Here is a 12,585-nt window from a genome sequence, read left to right as displayed (position 1 = left end):
AAAAATGGGAAAGGAGAAAACTGATGTAACAAGTTAAAACTGATGTTACTTAGTATTCTGAAGGACAGAGTCCAAGGCACACCTGAAGAGGACAACCTTTGAAAGGAGGTGTGACTCTACCTAATTTCAATCAAAGTGGAGTAGAAAAGGATAGAAACAGGTGAGTAGATTTATACATTTGGTGATGGGAAACCAAGGTATTTCATATCTGATGGCTTGTTCCTCCTCTTGAATGAGGTAAGATCATTAGCTGAGAGGAAAGGATCAGTTGGTTTTGAGAAAAAGTGAAAGTATCTGAGAACAAACTGACCACAGGTAAATGCAGATGCTTTCTTGGACATTTTACCTTACCTATTTCCCTTGTCTCTGCCTACAATGTATTTCCTCTTCCTTTTCTTCCAGAAAGTCTTCCCATCCTTCAAGATTCACTACATCTTCTATGTCCTCTGAAACCTTTTCTATCCCATGGTAATCCTTTCCTTAAATCTTACAACAGTTGACTATACCACTCATGTTTCACTTACTCATGGACTGTCTTGCAATAACTCTTTTGTGTTGTACATGATTTAATTTTTATGTTGTCTCCTTAACTACAGTTCTTGAAGGCAGAAATTGTCTTTCGTTAAACACTGTCCCTCTTTCAGAAAAAGTGTATTCTCATACACATAGTGAACATCTGGATGTATTTTCTAAATATGCCATCTACTGAAACAAATATCCTTAAAGGCAAATGATAAAATAACTAAGAGTGAACTTTGAAACCTCTATTATTTTCTTGTAACTGCTCCTGGTTTGTTTTTGGTTTTAGAACTTTGTTTTATTGTTGACAGTATTACAGATGTCCCTAATTTCCACACCCCTTTGCCCAGCTCCAACAAACCTCTACCTTTTTAGAAGACAGAGAGCCAAGATAAACACATAATTGGTTTGCATGTTTAAAAAAATTATTCATGCTCATTAAGCTATTACTTTTTCTTACAATTTTTATGTTGTTTTTTTCATGGAGCTAGCTCTACCAAAAAATGAGGTAAAATGTTCATCAGCAAAGACAAATTATGTTAGGAATGCCATCTTGTGGTTGAGAGCAGTTCCTTACACCAACAGTTCCTTTCAGTGACCATCTTTAATTCAGAAATCAAACATCCAGCAATTTCACAAATGTATGGTTAAAACGTATTATTAAGTAAATATGTGCATCAATTGTGTGTGGTTTAGTTGTCAAAAAAAGCAATGCTCATTGAAAAGGGAGACAATAGGTATAGAAGAATGGACTCCAAATAATATAGGAAAACTGGTACCTATAACTATAAACATACTTCTAATAAAACTATTCAAATACACTGAATTTTGGAAAAAAATTCTCTTGAAATAGGTAAGTCATTTTATTTCTGAATCCAGAAATTTCTGTTGATTATTACATCCTGGATTTAAATCATGTGTTCTGATTTTCAAACTATGTCACTCTAACTATAAACATCCAAAGGAGAATGGAAAACAGAACACTTATCTAATTTGGATGGTGTCACATACACATAATTATTTGTAGCCCAAACGGATTCTGAATAGAGTTAAAAACACTGGCTCTATCTTAGCAGATAACCTACTTCCTCCATACAAATTAGCCATTTGAGCGGCAAATTATCTTTCTCATCAGAAGAGAACTAGTAATGGTTACAAATGTTGTAGTTATTAACAACTGTGTTTAAATATTTTAATTGCCAAATTCAATACCAGGCATTTTGGTCCACCTAAAAGTGGGGGTAGGAAGTGGAAACTGATGCATTCCTCATGAATAAACAGCACAGCACAATAGCACAAGGGTCCGTGCACTATGCTACCTTTTTGTCACTTGTAGATTAAGGATCCAAGGAGCATGTAGAGGTACAAAGTTCAGTCCTAGAGGTTAGGCTATTGAAATTCCAAAAGATAATAATGTAGACATAGCTAAATAAAAAAAGACTATTGTACTCCAAATCAATTCTTGTGATTTATTATTGCATGGTTATTAACAAAAAAAATTATTTTACTCAGAAAACTTATATGAATTGATTTTGTATTAGTTTTTCCACATGACTCTTTAGGACATTCACATCAGCTGCACAGACCTGATACTCCATCTTCTCTTGCTGTTTTGTTCTCTCTAATAAAGCCTCATGTAGTGGAGGTAATGCATTGTATGAACCCAATAAATAAAGCTGACTTGATGACGTTTGGTTGATTTCTTGAATCTTTAAGGCCTGCATGATAGCAGGTGCAAACTTTGAGTAATGAGCTGTGGATGTCACAATCACTGGGCAAGTTTTGTCTTGCATTCTATCTGTAACCACTTTTGCAACAGCAGTGTGTGGATCCAAAATATACCCGAAATTATTGTAGGTGGAGTGAATAGCTGCGAGGCACTCTCCCTCAGAGCACCAGTCGGCTACAAAATCCTGCTGAAGTTTCTCAACTAGATTCTTTTCTATCTGAAAGTGATGCTGCTCTTCCAATTGATTAAATAATTTTGTCATTAATTGTCCATCTTTATTAGCCAGCAAGTGTAAATGTCGTTCCAGGTTTGAAGATTTAAGAATATCTATTGCTGGTGAAAAAGTCTGTGCTAATTTCCTTTCTCTTAGGTCATAATGTCCTGTTTTTATAAAATCAGTCAAAACGTGGTTCTGATTAGAGGCACAAATAAATTTTCGAATAGGGATTCCCATCATTTTGGCATACACTGCAGCTAAAATGTTACCGAAGTTTCCTGTGGGGATACAGACATCCACTGGGCTTCCAAAGGAAATAAAGCCTTGACTAACAAGATCAAGATATGCAGAAGCATGATAAACTACTTGGGGAAGCAATCGGCCCCAGTTTATGGAATTAGCTGAACTTAAGATTGTTCCATATTCCACAGTAAGAAAGCCAGTAAAATCAGAATCTTTAAAAATTCTTTTTATAGCTGTCTGGCAAAAATCAAAATCCGACTTGACACCCATTGCCCATCCATTTTCTTCCTGACTGCCAATTATCTGTGCTTTTTGAAAATCACTTATTCCATTCTCAGGAAAAAACGTGGCCACAGCTATTCTTTGCTTGTCATTTTTATTAAGATTACTAAAACCATTTAAGACAGCGCTCCCTGTGTCTCCCGAAGTTGCTACAAGTACCATATAATTGCAACTTGGTGGAATACAGTGTGCAAAAAGATGAGGCATAAGCTGTAAAGACAAATCTTTAAATGATCCTGTTGGTCCATAAAACAACTCCAGGATGAACTGGTTGCCTGAAAGATGCCTGACAGGGGCAATTTTTGAGCAGACAAAGTTTTCCCCATAAGCAGTTTCAATCATTTTTCCCAATCTGGCAGCAGGTATGTCAGCAGGATGTATACACTTTTCCAACAGTATTTGTGCTCTTTCTATGTAGGTTGCTCCTACTAATCTTTTCCACTCCCCACAGTTTAATTTTGGAAATTCCTTCTCAGGAACAAAGAGTCCACCATCAGAAGCCAATCCCTCAATCACAGCTTCACTGAAGAATTTTGTCGAAACCTTCTGCTCACCGTCTTTAGGCCAAATGTGTCTTGTTGAAATGAATGTTTCTGAGTCCACATCTTGGTATCTTTTAACTTCATTAAGCACTTTGTCAGCTACCTCCTCTGGGGAAGCCCCACTTTCACAAAAAACACGGGTATCATACCACTTCTTATAATACTGTCTTCTAAATTTAAGTAAGTCTATCATAGCTGTCCCAGAATTCTGACCTACAATCCTATCTATTTTCATTAATTCTAGACGATTAACTATATCTATTAGAGGTACATCCAGGTATACGATTATTCCATTTTTCTTCAGATGCCACATGCTAGTATCATGCATTGGGTTAGACCCAGTAAGGGAAATCACACTTCCAGATGTAGAGAAGTTTAACACAGCTTTTCCTTCCTCTTCTAAAAATTGTTCATTACCAACATCCTGTAATTTTTCAGACACACTCATATTCCAGGTTTTTTCAAGGATATCATCATCCACATCTATGACACAACAACCTAGTTTCAGCCCTATTATTCTGCCTACTGTTGTTTTCCCAGCTCCAGGCAGTCCCATCAGGATAATATTTTTGTCTCCAACAAGAGAGTGAGTTGAGTGACATGACTTCCTTAATTCTGCAAGTGCAAAGGTTCTTGAAAGATATAGCTGTGCATGTTTATCCGTTTTAACATGTATAAAAGAAAAACATTTCTGGGTTATTTGTTTCAGATGTTGACATCGGTTAAAGTGGAGCATTCTCTTTTCACTTTTTTTTTTTTTTTGCCAAAGCCAACCTAAAAACTGGCTTTAATCCTTTTCAAAACATAAAAACAAAAAAGGACATTTGGTTACTAATTTCAACAGACTTAAAATCCTCACAGGAGTGAATATAACCATGTCCACAGTACATAAACTATTTTAAAATCTTCCAAATTTATGGGATATTTAAAAAAGTATTTGAATCCAAATTTCCATATACTGCATATTACATCTTTAAAAATCTTTTCAAGTCTCAAGACACTGAATAATCAAAACTTTAATAATTTGTAGCAATTAAGCGACAGAAACTTTATTCAAAAAATGCCATTATCATAGGTGCTTTTTGAAAAAATATACTAAATCAAATTAGTATTTCTTTTTCCTGCAATGAAAATTGTTTTATGGTTTATAACCCATATGATAAGGGTTATTTAAAGTTGAAATGATGGTTGCTTAGAATTCACAAAAAGATTATTATTTTTATATTTAATTTCTCTTTAGTTATATGAACATGTTTATAGACAATTATGTTACTCATACATTTCTTAGATACAGTACTCACAACAGGAAACCAGAATAAAATATTTGCTTATAAAATGCTTAAATAATTTTCCAAACTATAGGGCACAGATATGATATTTTATTTCTATGTGCCTTTCCTATGCATACTATTAAGATTCTTTCTTACATAGTCTTCATAGTGAAGACCTTTTAAAATAAGCTAGAATGAAAGGTATAAAATTATGCAAATAGTTAAAGTGATGATCAGCAGCAAGGTCAAAGGCCACATATCTATAACCTTATCTGCATGAGACCATCACTTTGGTCTCTGTCCCATAAACATCATCAGTGAAGAGACTTAATTCACATTCCAGACTCCAGAGTGATAGGAAAAAAACCTCAAGAATGTTATCAATGACAAGAGGGAAAAATTATTCTGGAATCCAAAGCAGCTTTGGATACTGGTCAAATTCCTGTTTTTAGAAATATACTCACCATTAAACACAAATGTATGCCAGACAACTCAAAAATTTAGTCACGTGTAAAATGCAAGTTAATAACTTCTGCAACATTCATTTAAATTGACGAAGATAATTTGACCACTACACAGTGGGACTTTTCACACATTCCATAGTAGAACCAAAATGCAACTAAGCCATATTAAATGTTAGATGATACGCTTAAATATGTTCTGAAAACTTTCAATCATTTACTATTCTGGTTATCAATTCTACTCAAACTTTGTTCTGTAATTAACCATTTAAGTCATTTTAAACTAACACTGAATTTAATTTACAAGTTAAATTGCAACTGTCAAGAGAAGGAATACATTTCCTTATTTGGCTTTGCAACTTGTACTATGTGATGTGCTTAACTCCCAGTGACTTGTAAACATATGATACACACGTACCAATCTTGATGAAGAGTTTGTAGGTGCTGAGACAAAGTCAATCTTTGCAAAAAAGTGGAGTCTATAATGGAAGAAATCTCAAGTTAATCATAACTGTATACAGTATCACAAAATTCCACACAGACTATTCTATTATTACAATGCCCAACTGAAATATTTAAAGTGCAGAAAAATAATTGGCCTGCGGACTGAAGGGTCCCAAGTTCGATTTCAGTCAAGGGCACATGCTGGGGTTGTGGGCTCGAACCCCAGTGGGGGCGTGCAGAAGGCAGCCAATCAATGGTTCTTTCTCATCAATGATGTTTCTATCTCTCTCTCTCCCTCTCCCTTCCTCTCTGAAATCAATAAAAGTATATAAATAAATAAAATAGAAAATTACGGTCCTGGCTGGGTGGCTCTGCTAGTTGGAGTGTTGTCCTATAAACCAAAAGGTAGCAGGTTCAATTACCAGTCAGGCACATACCTAAGGAGGTGCATACAAGAGGCAATGATGGTTCTTTCTCCCCCCCCTCTCTCTAAAGATCAACAGAAAAAAGGCATATCCTCAGGTGAGGATTAGAGAAAAGGAAAAAGAATCATGACAGTTCAATTTACTAATTCTGTATCAATATTATTTCATCATAAAAATCTTCCTGACTAGAAAAATTGCAGTTAAGCCCTAACCGGTTTGGCTCAGTGGATAGAGCGTCGGCCTGCAGACTGAAGGGTCCCAGGTTCGATTCCGGGTTCGATTCCGGTCAAGGGCATGTACCTTGGTTGCAGGCACAATCCCAGTATGGAGTGTGCAGGAGGCAGCTGAATCGATGTTTCTCTCTCATCGATGTTTCTAACTCTCTATCCCTCTCCCTTCCTCTCTGTAAAAAATCAATAAAAAATATTAAAGAAAAAGAAAAAAATTGCTGTTAAGTGTTAGAACATGTAACAAATATTATCTTTTTAAAGCAAAATAAAGAAGATGAATTCTTAAGCTACATACTAATTTTGCTTTTGTAACATTTAGCCGCAAACTAATTTTAGGACTTCAACATCCACTGCAAGCAATCCAGATGACAAGAGAAGATGGATGTAACTTTTATCTAGAAACAGAATTTTACTTAAGTCATACAGTCAATTCTTGTTATTCATGGTATTTGTGTTCTATAAAGTCACCAGGAATATTGAATTAGTGAATATTAAACCACTGCTTCTGAGAAATACAGGATTAGGTCCCTGTGAGCCTTTGGTCATAACATTTTTTGCCAACTGATCAATACATAACCTTGTTTTATATGTGTTTCTGTTTAAAGACATCTTACTGAACATTAAGTTGATCCATTACCAATGAACTTACAGCCAACAGCACTCTTAACTCATGCCTGAATGAAGCTAATCTAACACATTTTCTCTGTAAGGCACTGATAGCACTGTTGCCTGGGGAACACTAGGCAGCACTTCAGCACTGGGCTTGGGGGTCATTTTAAACAGCAAAATCACCAACGAGAAGCACAAAAATGTGAAAAATGTGGCACTAAATAGAACATGAAAAGGACACTTGTCTACAGTATGAGAGCTGAAGCAAGAAGGCAGAGGGTCACCTTGTTTGACTCCAGCATGGAACATGCACATCAGACAACTCAAATTTTTCACCACTGTGTGCATGTCTGAGAATGACTACAAAAGCGCTGCATGTATTAATTTGGGCTTATAAATAAAATTTAGCCAGAATCCACAAATATGGAACCTGTGAAAAGTGAGGATCAACTGTATATCATTCTTTTATGATTGAAAGCCATGTTATTAGACATTTTTTTCATTTACTTATGTTAGCATGTTTTTTAGTATAATGGTCATGAATAGGACATTTTTCCTTAGCCAAAGGACAAAACTATTTGAAATTAAATGAAAGTCAATCACATAGGAGTCAGAAAGCAAAAACATTTAAAGACCAAATCTCTTGGCCATTATAAAATTACCAAGTTTTCAATTCCTCTGGGAAACTGTCAGAATCCTACTTAGTCAAAAGGATTCAACATTTTTCACCCATTTAAAATATTTGCTATTATATTCTCCTTCATAATAAAGTAAGTACTTCAAAAATTATCTCCTGATGAGAACTGGCTATATAGTTCAATGAACTTGTCATCCTGTATTAATGCAATCTCTATTTAAATTTCTCAGATGACTAAAACTAGTCCACTATCTTATGAAGAAAGATACTGAGGTTTTTAAAAATTCTTTAAAATTACTGCATTTTATAGCATTGAATTATTTTCCAAGTAATAAGAACAAATGAAAATATACTAGGAAATAAACTAATGGTGGGTGGGGGTAAAGCTCTGCTGCTTCTGAACAAAAATCCTCTCAACAAGCTCCCACTTCCATAGACATTGTGAGGTGGAGGGGGTGAAAGGAGCGCACATCCAATGCCATGCTGTAAACACAGGGATTTTACAAGGTCCCTACTCACCATTGCGTTTATCTTAGTGTCAAGGCTGACTAAGCATTTCCTATTTGTTTCCTTTTGCTGCTAGATAGCCTCTTAATGGTCTTGAGTATTTAATTCAAGACTTTTTACAGTCCACTTTTCCACTTTATAACTTGGGAAATTATTTTAAAGTATATTTGTCTTTATAAAGCGTTTATTTTCCTCCCAATTATCATATTCGTATTCCCACCTACACCTATTTTATTCATCTAAGTAGATTAAAATAATCTTTAGGAAAAAACAAAAAACACCAACTTTTTATGTGAAACCATTTATAACAAGGGTCTGTGCCAACTACAACCCACAGGCCAAATTCGCAGCACAACTTTGCTTTCATTTGTTCCTTTGTTTAGTATTGCCTCTGGCTGCTGATGAGCTACCATGGTAGAGTTGAGTAGTTGCAACAGAAACCATCTGACCTGCAAAGGCCTAAATATTGATTAATCAGCCCTTTACAGAAAAAGTGCATGATCTCTGATGGTATACCAACACTAACTTCCTGTGGACATATTGGACATGGGCATTTCCTTGAACAGTACTGCCGTTTTGAGGGAAATATAGAAATTAAAAATATATTCTTTGTAAACATACTTTCAAAAAAAAAAACCAAGCAGCCCTAACTGGTTTGGCTCAGTGGATAGAGCGTTGGCCTGCAGACTGAAGGGTCCCAGGTTCGATTCCGGGTCAAGGGCATGTACCTGGGTTGTGGGCACATCCCCAGTAGGAGGCGTGCAGGAGGCAGCTGATCGATGTTCCTCTCTCATCGATGTTTCTAACTCTCTAACTCTCTCCCTTCCTCTCTGTAAAAAATAAATAAAATATATATATTTTTAAAAAAAGCAAGAATTACAGATCAAGCATCTAAGAAAAAAAAAAGTTCCTTCCCAAATGATTTAACAACTTCCATCATGATTGTAAACTAAATATACTATAGTGAGGAGATCTTAAACTCTGTTTAGTAATTTTAAAGGCGCAATAAGTATACTGACAGTGAAAATACTGTATTCAGGAACTCCAGGAAGTTAAGATTAGCTAAGGCCAGTCGGTACTTACTCACTGAAGAAACGCTTTTCTTTGCCCTTCCTGGCTCCTAAAGGAACTGGTTACCATCCAAGGGTCCTCAAACTACGGCCCGTGGGCCACATGCAAATACAAATATTGTATTTGTTCCCGTTTGGTTTTTTTACTTCAAAATAAGATATGTGCAGTGTGCATAGGAATTTGTTCATAGTTTTTTTTTTTAAACTATAGTCCGGCCCTCCAACGGTCTGAGGGACAGTGAACTGGCCCCCTGTTTAAAAAGTTTCAGGACCCCTGCAAACCATCCCAAGTGTCCCTTCTAATTAGAAAATTTGTAAGTTTGGGCCAGTGACTATCCATTGGGCTAATGGTATTATCACTCTGAGGCCTTCGTTCAAATCTTAACATGTATAGAGAACAAAACTTTTCTATATGCACGCCAAGCAAAAAACAAACAAACAAAAAAATGAGACGGCCCAAGCTGGCGCGCCCTCCATCCCCGAGCATCTAACTCTCTTCGGGCAGAGCGGCCGCTGTCAGGCTGTCTTCCTTCCCACACCCACTGCCAACATGTCTTTTAGAGACTGGCATGGCAAAAGCTTTTAAATGAGTTTCTCCCAGCGGCCACACGTGTATGAGCTGGTTTCTGGAAGACCAAATGGGTTGAGAACGGACAAAAACCGCTTCTCACAAAGACGATTTTCAAAAAAGGACACCAAAAAAAAAAGGGCAAAAATTACAGGGTCCATATGCAAGGCTTCCTCTCGTTTAAAAAAGAAGCCCACACACTTGTGGAGAAAGACCCAAGAGGAGGGCCGATCACGGGGGAGACCGGGCGAAAAGCAGAGAACCGGGGAGGCGCAGGCCCGGGGAGAGGCGGGGCGCGACAGGGGGACGCAGGCCTGGCGGCCCGGGGCGCACAGCGAGCACCGCCGGCCGAGCACCGGGGCCGCCGAGACAGGAGCTGTGATGACAGGCGAGGAGCGGGAAGGGGAGGGCGCGAGAGGAGAAAGGCATGCGATGGGAGCGGACCCGTGGCTATGGCCTCCCTTTCTTTCTCCTCTCATAACTCACCCAGAAAATCACACTGAGAAGACGGGGAAAGAGAAAGAAATGGGAGGGCGTATCCAGGAGCAGCCAGTGTCGCCTCGGGACCGAACCCCACACCGCCGGCCCCGGCCCCCAGACCACAGCCCAGGCCCAGGACCTCGCCAGGACCGCCCCCACGCCGCGGCCCCCGCGCCTGCGCCTGCGCCGGTGCAGCCTGGCGCTCCCGCGCGCCACACCCACCTCCGGAGCTGCCCAGCGTCAGGCACGTGACTCTCGTCAGGCTCCACCTACGAGCCAACCCCGGCCCCGCCCCTACCTGGTCTGCTTTCCACGTGGGCCGTGCGTCAGCGAGGCCTCGGCCGCTGGCCCCGCCCCTGCCGGAATTGGGACCTGCGCACAAGAGCCTTATTGTGTTACCTCAGCGCGCCCGCTGGGCTTTTGTGTCTGAATCTTTCTCCACATATACAGAGACAGAAAAAAGCAACATTTTTATGGGGACGCCGTTTTTCACCCCATTACTCCCAAAGGCACATATAAACGGTGGTTTCCACATTGAGCTTTCCAGTTAGAAGAATTGAGCTGCGGTGACGGGAGAGAGGAAGCATGGTTTGCAGTGGGGCCGCCCACTTCCCCGTTGCCTAGTAACTGTTTCCATGGCAAGCGCGCGGTCTAGACGCTCAGCAACCCCAAGAGGAATAGAAAGGGTATCCTCTTCCCAAGAGAGGACGGCAAAAAGGGGTCAAAGGGGAACTGTGTGAGAGAAACCTTAGTTCCTTGAGAAGGCAAGAGAGTAGGAAAGGAAAGGGGATGCAGTGAAGAAAGGGACGGAGATACTGGTATTTTGATTTAAAAAAAAAAAAGTAGTTTTGAGGAGCCGTTTGGTGGCCATGGATCCAACATGCCCTTCTGAGAGCATTTACAACCTCATACCCAGTGACTGGAAGGAGCCTCCCCCGCCTCCTAGGTATGTGGGTAATACAAGATTATCGCTTGAAACAAGAATGCGGAATAATTCTTCTATTTCAGGATTAATCAAAGCATCATATGACTTTTAAAAAGAAATAAAAAATACTTTTGTCTCAATGAAGTAACCTTGAATGATAACTTCTTAAAGAAAAGGTTGCAAAATCTAGCTACTCAGTATCTCAAAATTCAGAGAGGGCGATCCAGTGCCATTTTATGTTAGTCTCCTGTAATAAATAGGGCATATGACTTTTATAATTTATCTGATTGTTCACACATGATATGTGGTATATAATAGTGTGAAATTTCTTGTTGAAAAATATCACAATTTTATTATCTTGTGTTAGGATATTTCATATTTGGTTTCAGGAGTTCCTTGTTTTATTTCTGACTGCTCTTTTTCTAAGGGTGTAGTACTTATTTTTCCCCCAAGATTATTGTCAAATATAAATTTGTTTCTGAGCCTCAATGTTTTGATCGGTGAAACAAAATAGACAGACTGGATAGTTTCTAAGGTCTTTTACGGGTCTTATAGATGGAAGGAAGAGTGGATGGAGAACCAAAAATATGTAACTCAGTTAAAAATTTTACATAGGTGATAGGACCTCTTAAATTCCCCAGTTTCAAAAAGGTCATCACAAACTAAACATCCATTTACACTCCTGTGTAGGGACTTAGAACTTATTTAAATCTATGGGGAGAGAAGAAGTAGGTAATAGAGAAAATCTCATTTCTCCTAGTACTTGGCTGTCTTTTACCTTTCTCCTTTTCCTGATTTAAGTGAAAACCACATTGAAAGAGCACTGGGCTAGGAGAAAAAACAAACAGGGGCTTCAACTAATTGGTTTTGGGATCATGAATAAATTTCAATGAGTCTTTATGGCCCCTTTCAGTCTAATGGTCAATTATTTTTACTAATATTTACATCTTCAATAAGAAGTTTCATTTTTTAATTTTTTTCATTTTTTAATTTTTATATTTTTGTTATTCCTCACCCAAGGATATTTTTTCCATTTATTTTTTAGAGAGAGTGGAAGGGAGGGGAGGAGAAAGAGAGAGGGAGAGAGAGAGAGAGAGAGAGAGAGAGAGAGAGAGAGAGAAGAGAGAAGAGAGGAGAGAGAAACATCCATGTGAGAACGATACATCACCTCCCTAACGTGCCATGACCTGGGCTGGGGATTGAACTGGAAACCCTTTGGTGCACCTACGAGACTCTAATCATTGAGCAACACCAGCCTGAGTTTCTTTGTTTTAACCAGAGCAGTACCTACATTAACTTCCGTTAGTTTTTCAAAATCTAGTAGAAATTGGAAAGGGGAATATAAAGTAAGAAGATATGATACCGGTGCACAGTTTATGAGGAGTGTTCAAATTAACTATTGGTAAATGGACTTTTGGTCCAAAAT

At 38.4% G+C, this 12,585-nt stretch overlaps 2 protein-coding genes across 6 annotated transcripts in view; one reads left to right on the top strand and one right to left on the bottom strand.

Moving 5' to 3' along the window:
• Positions 1-1,968: 1,968 nt before the first annotated feature.
• On the bottom strand, positions 1,969-10,389 carry THNSL1 (threonine synthase like 1). Of its 5 annotated transcripts, none has more exons than XM_023743444.1 (4): positions 10,241-10,389; positions 9,200-9,271; positions 5,683-5,743; positions 1,969-4,325 (listed from the first exon to the last, which is right to left on the bottom strand). In XM_023743444.1, exon 4 carries the CDS (start codon positions 4,266-4,268, stop codon positions 2,037-2,039), a length of 2,232 nt encoding a protein of 743 aa, XP_023599212.1. In that variant the 5' UTR covers positions 4,269-4,325; positions 5,683-5,743; positions 9,200-9,271; positions 10,241-10,389; the 3' UTR covers positions 1,969-2,036. The 5 variants fall into 5 exon arrangements, with proteins under 5 accessions (XP_023599212.1, XP_023599215.1, XP_006102051.1 ...); XM_023743447.1 differs by having other exon boundaries at positions 1,969-4,178; XM_006101989.3 differs by lacking the exon at positions 9,200-9,271.
• A 714-nt stretch (positions 10,390-11,103) lies between these two features.
• Positions 11,104-12,585, top strand: part of ENKUR (enkurin, TRPC channel interacting protein) — a 28,942-nt gene continuing 27,460 nt past the window's right edge. The window contains exon 1 of the mRNA XM_014467380.2: positions 11,104-11,180. Coding sequence (XP_014322866.1) covers positions 11,104-11,180 — 77 coding nt within the window. The remainder of the gene's footprint in view (positions 11,181-12,585) is intronic.

This window comes from Myotis lucifugus, unplaced genomic scaffold (genome assembly GCF_000147115.1).
Source record: "Myotis lucifugus unplaced genomic scaffold, Myoluc2.0 scaffold_390, whole genome shotgun sequence".
NCBI lineage: Eukaryota > Metazoa > Chordata > Mammalia > Chiroptera > Vespertilionidae > Myotis > Myotis lucifugus.
This window is presented reverse-complemented; position numbering and strand designations above follow the sequence as displayed.